The following is a 10220-nucleotide window of genomic DNA, read 5'->3' as shown; positions in this document are numbered from 1 at the left end:
AGAAGTGTGGAGAATAAGGGGCAGAAGTGTGGAGGAATAAGGGGGCAGAAGTGTGGAGGAATAAGGGGCAGAAGCGTGGAGGAATAAGGGGCAGAAGTGTGGAGGAATAAGGGTCAGATGTGTGGAGGAATAAGGGGCAGAAGTGTGGAGAATAAGGGGCAGAAGTGTGGAGAATAAGGGGCAGAAGTGTGGAGGAATAAGGGGCAGTAGTGTGGAGAATAAGGGGGCAGAAGTGTGGAGGAATAAGGGGCAGAAATGTGGAGAATAAGGGACAGAAGTGTGGAGGAATAAGGGGCAATAATGTGGAGGAATAAGGGGCAGAAGCATGGAGGAATAAGGGGCAGAAGTGTGGAGGAATAAGGGTCAGATGTGTGGAGGAATAAGGGGCAGAAGTGTGGAGAATAAGGGGCAGAAGTGTGGAGAATAAGGGGCAGAAGTGTGGAGGAATAAGGGGCAGAAGTGTGGAGAATAAGGGGGCAGAATTGTGGAGAATAAGGAGCAGAAGTGTGGAGAATAAGGGGCAGAAGTGTGGAGGAATAAGGGTCAGATGTGTGGAGGAATAAGGGGGCAGAAGTGTGGAGGAATAAGGGGCAGAAGTGTGGAGGAATAAGGGGCAGAAGTGTGGAGGAATAAGGGTCAGATGTGTGGAGGAATAAGGGGGCAGAAGTGTGGAGGAATAAGGGGCAGAAGTGTCGAGGAATAAGGGGCAGAAGCGTGGAGGAATAAGGGGCAGAAGCGTGGAGGAATAAGGGGCAGAAGCGTGGAGGAATAAGGGGCAGAAGTGTGGAGAATAAGGGGCAGAAGTGTGGAGGAATAAGGGGCAGAAGTGTGGAGAATAAGGGGCAGAAGTGTGGAGGAATAAGGGGCAGAAGTGTGGAGAATAAGGGGCAGAAGTGTGGAGAATAAGGGGCAGAAGTGTGGAGAATAAGGGGCAGAAGTGTGGAGAATAAGGGGCAGAAGTGTGGAGAATAAGGGGCAGAAGTGTGGAGGAATAAGGGACAGAAGAGTGGAGGAATAAGGGGGCAGAAGTGTGGAGGAATAAGGGGCGGAAGTGTGGAGGAATAAGGGGCAGAAGTGTGGAGGAATAAGGGGCAGAAGTGTGGAGAATAAGGGGCAGAAGTGTGGAGAATAAGGGGCAGAAGTGTGGAGGAATAAGGGGCAGAAGTGTGGAGGAATAAGGGGCAGAAGTGTGGAGGAATAAGGGGCAGAAGTGTGGAGAATAAGGGGGCAGAAGTGTGGAGAATAAGGGGGCAGAAATGTGGAGAATAAGGTGCAGAAGTGTGGAGGAATAAGGGGCAGAAGTGTGGAGGAATAAGAGGCAGAAGTGTGGAGGAATAAGGGGCAGAAGCGTGGAGGAATAAGGGGCACAAGCGTGGAGGAATAAGGGGCAGAAGTGTGGAGGAATAAGGGGCAGAAGTGTGGAGAATAAGGGGCAGAAGTGTGGAGAATAAGGGGCAGAAGTGTGGAGGAATAAGGGGCAGAAGTGTGGAAAATAAGGGGCAGAAGTGTGGAGGAATAAGGGGCAGAAGTGTGGAGAATAAGGGGCAGGAGTGTGGAGGAATAAGGGGCAGAAGTGTGGAGAATAAGGGGCAGAAGTGTGGAGGAATAAGGGGCAGAAGTGTGGAGGAATAAGGGGCAGAAGTGTGGAGGAATAAGGGGCAGAAGTGTGGAGGAATAAGGGGCAGAAGTGTGGAGGAATAAGGGGCAGAAGTGTGGAGGAATAAGGGGCAGAAGTGTGGAGAATAAGGGGGCAGAAGTGTGGAGGAATAAGGGGCAGAAGTGTGGAGGAATAAGGGGCAGAAGTGTGGAGAATAAGGGGCAGAAGTGTGGAGAATAAGGGGCAGAAGTGTGGAGGAATAAGGGGCAGAAGTGTGGAGGAATAAGGGGCAGAAGTGTGGAGGAATAAGGGGCAGAAGTGTGGAGAATAAGGGGCAGAAGTGTGGAGAATAAGGGGCAGAAGTGTGGAGGAATAAGGGGCAGCGCTGCCGGCAATATTGTGGAGGAACAGACAGTTCATGGATTTGTCAATAACAGTGTAACATTGTGCGGAATGTTTATTTTTATGCTTCAGTAACCATAGAAACAACCGACTAAAAGAGCAAAGAGACTGTGAAGAGGCAAAATGTGATAAGTAAAACTTGTGTCAGTCTCAAGCCTTTTGGCCAGGACTGTAGATGGTCAGCTTCATATCATAGATAGGTTGCTTGCTATAACTTGGGACAGAATAGATTATATATGGTTTCTTTATCCCATTTATTCCCATCAACAATAGTCCAAATACCCTTAGTCAATAATCTTAGGAGCATAGGTCATATTGGTTAGATCGGGATGCATTTTAGGATCCATGTTGCAACTGTAATACTTGGATCCCTCCTTCCCGGTTCTGCTTGAACCCTAAAATGTCATCAAATCACTACGTTTCCAGCATCTGTTGTCTTTTACAAGGGACGATGCAACAACCACTGATAACCTTCAGGTCTTCTGACTTGGGTTCATTACTGTCTCCCATTGAAGCTATTTTAACCAATGACAATAAGGAATTGCCAAACCCTTCCTCGGTCTGCTCTCATCTTGTCTCATCTAGCTGTTTCATCTTCTCTTAAAAAAAATTAGATCCTTCTCATTCCATCCAGAATGGAGCAGCCGGGTGTTTCTCGCACTAGGAGGTCATCGACTCCATATCAATCACTACCACACAATACCAAATATCCACAAAGTCAGCTTTCCCCTCTTCTTCATCACTTCTCCATCTCTCTCACGCCTTCCATTCTACTAATGACCCAAGACCCTTCTCTGTCTTCTATAAATCTCCTGATATCTGTAATACTCCTCCCGTGCTGCACCTGAATTTTAGAATGCTCTTTCTTGGTCAGTCAGAATGACATCTAATATATCCATCTTGGAACATTAGTCTTTTCGAATCTTCACTAATTTCTTCACTTCTTATTCCTCCTGTTTTTCTCTGCATCAATTCAGACAAATGTCTAATGTAATCCCAAGAAAGAAAACTGGAAAAACACTGACCTGAAGTGGATTGAGAAGAACAAACAAATAGTGTAACGCCACAGAGCTCCCATCTGACAATAAAGGGATTCCAATAGCCCAGGTCAATCCAAACTGAGGTGTGCAGAAGACTACAGCCTTCACCAGCTTCTTGATGACCTCTTCATCCTCATTGCTGCCCTCTGAGATGGACGGTCTGAGAAGTTTCCGAATGACTACGAGAAGGACGAGGAAGTTTCCAGACAGAATAATGATGGTTGGGATATTAAAAGCCATCGAAGCCCCTGAATCAGTCTCCAGCCAGCAAACATTGTCCCTCCGATAATCATTGGTAGGAGAATAGTACAAGAAGGTTCCCACGGCAATTATGCTGGGACACACGTATCCAAGACCGATAGAAAGACTCATGAATTCCTTTTTTGTGATATGATGGAACACAAACACCAAACGGCAAAAAAGAAACACACTTTGGACTAAGGTCCAGCAAAAGAAAGCTAGGAGTGAAAAATGGGTGCAGAAGGTTAGCCCTACGCAAAGCCGGAGATATTGCTTAGGTGTGATATAACTGGCGGCAATAAATGAGATGTAGCTTAGAAGAAGGAAGATGGAAGCGTTGAGTATAGCGGTATGTCTGTAATAAGCTACAAGGTTCATGGGAAACCTTAGAAGATACACCTGGAACATGATACACAACGTGAGGGAAACTATGGAGATAGCAAGACCTACGTTGGTGATGTAGTCGAGTGCCGAGTTGTTCTTCAAGGCATTGGGGATGTATTTTGCAATCAAGACAGAGAATGATGTGAGATGATGGCAATAACAGTGGGTTTCTCCATCGTCAATTTCAGTGGCGCACCCCTCTGAAGACCAACTGCTCGTGGTGAAGTTCCAAAAAGCACAAATAGATGTAGGGTCACAGTAATTTCCATTGGAACATTGGAAGGTCAAGTTGATATTCGGGTTGTGGAAAGTTTTATCATAGATTCGCAAGACGTTAGTCACAATGTTACTGTCTACTTGGTAAGTAGATTGCTCTTCTGATTCGTATTGACCTGGGAAGTCCATATTCAGGGTCGCGCAGGACAATAATAAAATGTTGACCAAACAAGTTGGATGAAAGGTTTGTTGACTGTCCTCATGGGCCAGGGCTAAACTGATATGGGGATTAATACTTAGGGCATTCTCATTGCTCATATTGACGCATGGGGCCACTAAGCAATAAAACTCGATGTTTTCGTAGGACACATTATAAGACGCGTTCACCATTTCCATGCTTTCTAGGAGATTTTCAAAGCAGCCTAAAAGTTTTGGGCCGAGCGCGGTGGAAGTTTGTCTCCAAGACGTTTCATTGAGGATTTCATTGGCAATGTACAGGATGTCCTAGTAGGGAGACCAAAAAAATCAATGAGTAATAATGGCCGACAGTTATTAACATCTGTGTATAATTCAAGTATCAACTGTTTGCAACATCTAAAAGGTGAGCAGATCTTTGATGGGGCGCTATTCACCATGGTAAGAATACATTTCTATAGACGTGTTGACCTGTTGCACAATAGTATATTGTTTTTCCAATATTATATTTGTTTTTTTTAGACATGAAGTTCTCTTCACACCATCGGTGGTTGACGAGACATTTTCCATCCTTAGACCTCCTTGTTCTTCTGTCCAGATTTCAGTGGTGTAGCACCATATCCATTGTCAATAGGTGGTCGCATCGTTTTGAGATTTCACATTGTCTACGTTTTTGGCCCAGCAGCTTCTGAGCACATATTCTATTCGTTCCTATTGGATTATTCCCTGTCATAGAGGAAAATCAAAGTCCATAAAGTGGAGAAGTCTCCTTTGTCCCCAGGAGAGATATCCTGAGTTGAAAGGGCTTGTATGACTCTGCAGCTAGATGGTTTTCAGTACGCCATGTCCGATGGTCAGATATGAATATTGGGGTTGGTAGCTATCTGATATTTTCGGGATATAGATTTTCAGCTTCATAATGAAGAGACAAATGTGATGCACTCTCCCACATCACCGTGGGTCTACTAGAATCCCTCCAATTGAATAACTGTCTGATAGATGATGCTATACATGTCATATTTGGGGTCTATGTAACGGATTTCATAAAATCCTGGAGAGCTGAGAACATCCCACAACCCGGCCCACATGAGGTCATCGAGGGGAGGTGCGTGGGTGTAACATAGGAGCTAATAAGAGACAAATGCCAATTATGATCTGTTTTCAATATCAGGAAGATTCATCTCCGTGTAGGATTGATCCACGTTTTCACTAGGAGCGTTTCCCTCCATAAATCTGCGTCATGGCAGTGACGTCAGGTTTAGTTATTTCCTTTTGTTTATCTTTTTATTCTATGTAATTGTTTACATCCTATTGTTTTGCTCCCATTTTGTATCATCTTGTATATTTTTTTATAAACACTGCCTATCTTTCTGGATTAAGTATAACATTTTCCTTTTGGTCTGTAAAACCCTCCCCTGAATGCCCTACGCTACCGGTAATGGATGTCCAATCAGCCGAAAAATGACTGGTGGTTGCAGCTAATAATTAATCTTTCTTGAGTTATTGTTGAGCTGGCAGTGACTGTACTGGGGTATATACAGGGTGGGCCATTTCTATGGATACACCTAAATAAAATGGGAATGGTTGGTGATATCAACTTCTTGTTTGTGGCACATTAGTATATGGGAGGGGGAAAACTTTTCCAGATGGGTGGTGACCATGGCGGCCATTTTGAAGTCGGCCATTATGGATGCAACTTTATTTTTTTCAATGGGAAGAGGGTCATGTGACACATCAAGCTTATTGAGAATTTCATAAGAAAAACAATGGTGTGCTTGGTTTTAACGTAACTTTATTCTTTCATGAGTTTTTTTTTACAAGTTTATGACCACTTATAAAATGTGTTCAAAGTGCTGCCCATTGTGTTGGATTGTCAATGCAACCCTCTTCTCCCACTCTTGACACACTGATAGCAACACCGCAGAAGAAATGCTAGCACAGGCTTCCAGTATCCGGTGTTTCTTCACAGCATAGACAATTGCCTTCAGATGACCCCTAAGATAAAAGTCTAAGGGGGTCAGATCGGGAGACCTTGGTGGCCATTCAACTGGCCCACGACGACCAATCCCCTTTCCAGGAAACTGTTCATGTAGGAATGCTCGGACCTGACACCCATAATGTGGTGGTGCACCATCTTGTTGGAAAAACTCAGGGAATGTGCCATCTTCAGTACATAAAGAGGGCAACACATCATCATGTAGCAATTTCAGATATCCGGGGGCATTGAGGTTTCCATTGATGAAGAATGGCCCCACTATCTTTGTACCCCATATACCACACCATACCATCAATTTTTGTGTTCCAGCAGTCTTGGAGGGATCTATCCACTGTGGGTTAGTGTCAGACCCATAGCGGTGGTTTTGTTTGTTAACTTCACCATTCACTAAAAAGTTTGCCTCATCACTGACCATAATGTTCTGTTTAAACTGAGGGTCCTGTTCCAATTTTTGTTTTGCCCATTCTGCAAATCCAGTGCGCCGATCTGTGTCATCCTCGTTGAGATGCTGCAGCAACTGGATTTTGTAAGAGTGCCATTTGTAAGTAGCTAATATCCGCCGAAGGGATGTTCGACTGATGCCGCTCTCCAGTGACATGCGGCGAGTGCTACGCTGGGAAGATACGAGATGTGCAGCATCTGAAACAATGGATACTGGAAGCCTGTGCTAGCATTTCTTCTGAGGTGTTGCTATCAGTGTGTCAAGAGTGGGAGAAGAGGGTTGCATTGACAATCCAACACAATGGGCAGCACTTGGAACACATTTTATAAGTGGTCATAAACTTGTAAATAACTCATGAAAGAATAAAATAACGTTATAACCAAGCACACCATTGTTTTTCCTGTGAAATTCTCAATAAGTTTGATGTGTCACATGACCCTCTTCCCATTGAAAAAAATAAAGTTGGATCCAAAATGGCCAACTTCAAAATGGCCGCTATAGTCACAACCCATCTGGAAAAGTTTTCCCCTCCGATATACTAATGTGCCACAAACAGGCAGTTGATATCACCAACCGTTCCCATTGTATTTAGGTGTATCCATATAAATGGCCCACCCTGAATATATTCCAAGCATTGGAATCGGTTGTGTATATACAATACACTCACTGCTAGTTTGCCAATAATCGTCCTAATAGTGGAAACAGTCACAGCCTCCTCCGTTAATCATCAGCCAATTGCGTAATTGTCCTGATGATAGGGGGCAGCAGAGAGCTGTTCATGACAAAAAGGTTACAACGGGGTGGTTCAGCGCGACCCCATCCCCTGGCTGCGATCTTTGACACTCACCATCACGGCGCTTGCAGGAAAGCTCAGATTAGACTGGGCAACGTTTTCTGTTATGTTCCCCAGAATATACACGATTAATTCCTTCTCATCTTTCTGAAATCCAGAAGGGCCAATGGAAGAGACGTAATTCTGTAAATCGGGAATGATGCCCAGTCCCATTTCTGTAGACATGTTCTGTAAGACCAAGAGACAAAAATATGCAGAATTGTGGTGGACACAAGAACATCTGATGATATAAGAACGTAAGCTCGAACAGCTCCATCACTGAGCAAGGAATACCATGGGAACCCCGGCCCAGAAACATTACAATGTTTGCAAAAAATAGAGATATTCTGACACCAGTCGAAGCGGAAACCACCTACATTTATTTCGTGGAGCCTCCATCCTTACCACGTTTCTTGCAATAAACACAATGGCCTCCATTCACCAAGAGTGAAGTTTTTGATGCCAGTGTTAATGTAGACTAAATTCTTTAAAAGTTGTGCACCTCTGAATGAACTTCAGCTGTGACACTGCAAAAAAATGTGCGTCAGTGATCAACCGGAGGATATTTGTGATGTACTATAAGAAGTGGCGTAAATTATGTTGCATTTGTTGGTGGGGACAAGCCATGCCTTCTTCTGCATGAAGCTTCCACCTCTTTTCAAAAAATTATCGTAGCTGTAAAGGACTGGAACAAATATGACCAAAGTCTGCAATTATTTGAGTAGCTCAAAGTTGCACAAAAAATTTGTAAACTGAGAAGTTTTAGGCTATGTTCACATGTTGCATTTTTTTTTTTTTCTGCAGGCAAAACCTGCTCTCTTGGCAGTAAAGAAGATGCTTACAAAAAGCAGGGTTTGCTGCATTTTTTGCTGCGTTTTTCAGGATCCTAAAGTTCAGCATTGCTTCCACCACAGATGCCGGTCACCAATGCAAGACATATGTGAAACCATAAAACCATTTTTGGAAAAAAGAAAGGGCAATTTGGTCAAATTATTTAGTGGAAAAAGATTTTTATGTCTGAAAAAATTTGATATGAGTTGATGAAAAAATACACAATTACAAATGTAACTTTGGGGGGAGGGGAATTGGTCGGGAATAGTTTACCTAAGACATTGACAGAGAATTGACTTTGTAGGACACTGTTTACTTTCACACTTTGGTCGGACACAGGTATTGTTCAATCTCACACCTTGGTCAGCCAATGTTTACTTTTGTACACAGCACTAGTTTAATTAAACTGTACTAATCCTAATCGGCGATGAATACCTAGACATAATGGTTTAAACTTGGGAAAATCACAAAAATTAATGGGTTTCACATACTGCGGTACCTGCCTTTTTCACTAAAAACGCAGCAAAACCTGATACCTGCTGCGTTTTTGCACTTACCCATTGCTTTCTATGTCTGCAAAAAAGCTGAAAGAAGTGACATGTTGCAGTTTGCAAAAACGCAGCAGTTTTCCAAATCAGTCAGGAAAAGAAAAAAAAAATAGTGTGCCTGAGATTTCAGAAATCTCATAGATTTTGCTGGTACTGTAAAACGCAGCTTAAAATTTGCATTAAAAAAAAAAAAAGCAGCAAAAAAGCAACATGTGAACATAGCCCTACAGCAGAAAATGAGCCGATTAACGACTTACCGTAGTCGTGTGATTTAACCACTTCATCAGCTGGCTCAAGTCGCTGGAATTGTAGGAGGAGGATCCGGTGGAGCCTAAATATTAGGGTACAATGGTTACACCTAATATTAGAGTATCTGGCCGTTCGGGAGGTGACGATATGACATGTCACTTACCTATGGGCTGCGGTGAACTCGCTGTCGCCAATGTCATACCTGGATTAAAAAAAAGTTGAAAAAAATTTTTAAATATCCCACAAATCACCCACAAGACGACCTGTCCTCTGCCCATAATGTAGCCACAGAGAGTGGCACAGAGTGTTTCAGGAGAGGACCGCACTGAGCTTATTGAAGGCAGTAACCACTCCACACATGGTGAAGGGACGGAGGACGTCTCTTACCGGAGGATCCCCCTGTGCTCCGGGTATCTGTGGACCCCCAGTGTTGGGAGGTGGATGAGATGGGCCGTACACTAGAACTCTGCAGCTTTGTCTGGCCATTGGTTGATATTGGGACGTCCTGGTGGGTCGTGCTCAGGGTGGTCCCCGGTGAGGCCGTGGTTGTGTTCAAAGCTGCAGTTGCCAGGGAGGTGGACTCAGTGACCACAGGACTTGTTTCTGCCAGGATGCCCGGTCCAAGGGTGCCAGACACGATGGTGGCAGCGGGTAACTTGAAATCTTCAAAGGAATGTAACAGAAAGATCGGGAAGATAGCAGACATCTGTACTACTCACCGCCCGGAGGAGACATATTGTTACACGTTTCTCTTTTAGATAATTAGTTATTTTGTATTTTGCATTTCTGAAATAATGAAAATGTAAATCCTTTTCCCCTCCGGCCATATCTTACTGCAGTTCCTCGGCTGCCGCTGATGGTCAGCGCCAACGTCTGCAGCTGCAGAAAGTCTGGATTGCTTGTAAATGCATATACAACGAAGGGTTAATCTACGAGGGAAATATCCGGATATATCATCCAGAAATCACTACCAGTTCTGACCATCAGAAGGCGATGCCGAGACTTTACAGGAGAAAGGAAGAAGAAAGGAATAGAGAAGGGAGGAAAAAAAAAATAAGAGCGAGAAAGAGGACGGAGCAAGGAAAGAAGGATGGAGAAAGAAGACCTGAAGGAGCGGGGAGAGTTACGAAGGTGAAAGGTGAAAGAGAATGGAAGAAGGAAAGTGAAATAAAGGAGGCAAAAAAAAATACAGTGTAGAGGAAAATAGAATGAAAAAGAATGTAAAAAAAGAAAGAATAGGAAAGAAAG

At 43.8% G+C, this 10220-nt stretch overlaps 1 protein-coding gene across 1 annotated transcript; it reads right to left on the bottom strand.

Annotated features, from left to right (window-relative positions):
• Positions 1–2752: 2752 nt before the first annotated feature.
• Positions 2753–9976, bottom strand: LOC141257897 (adhesion G-protein coupled receptor F1-like). Its single transcript, XM_073672901.1, has 5 exons — positions 9360–9976; positions 9136–9174; positions 8981–9054; positions 7360–7533; positions 2753–4383 (listed from the first exon to the last, which is right to left on the bottom strand). The coding sequence occupies exons 1-5, from the start codon at positions 9676–9678 to the stop codon at positions 2968–2970; spliced, it is 2022 nt and encodes a 673-aa protein (XP_073529002.1). The 5' UTR covers positions 9679–9976; the 3' UTR covers positions 2753–2967.
• Positions 9977–10220: the final 244 nt, after the last annotated feature.

Source organism: Phyllobates terribilis, unplaced genomic scaffold (genome assembly GCF_046119375.1).
Source record: "Phyllobates terribilis strain yellow unplaced genomic scaffold, ASM4611937v1 Scaffold_3__8_contigs__length_932513732, whole genome shotgun sequence".
Lineage (NCBI taxonomy): Eukaryota > Metazoa > Chordata > Amphibia > Anura > Dendrobatidae > Phyllobates > Phyllobates terribilis.
The sequence above is the reverse complement of the archived record's forward strand: the minus strand, read 5'-3'. Positions and strand labels throughout refer to the sequence as shown.

Coding starts and splice junctions, on each gene's coding strand:
- LOC141257897 (XM_073672901.1), bottom strand. CDS start 9,678: ATGTCTGCTATCTTCCCGATCTTTCTGTTACATTCCTTTGAAGATTTC. Junction 9,175..9,359: donor GAGCACAGGGGGATCCTCCG/GTAAGAGACGTC, acceptor TTTTTAATCCAG/GTATGACATTGGCGACAGCG. Junction 7,534..8,980: donor GGTTAAATCACACGACTACG/GTAAGTCGTTAA, acceptor TTGGTCTTACAG/AACATGTCTACAGAAATGGG.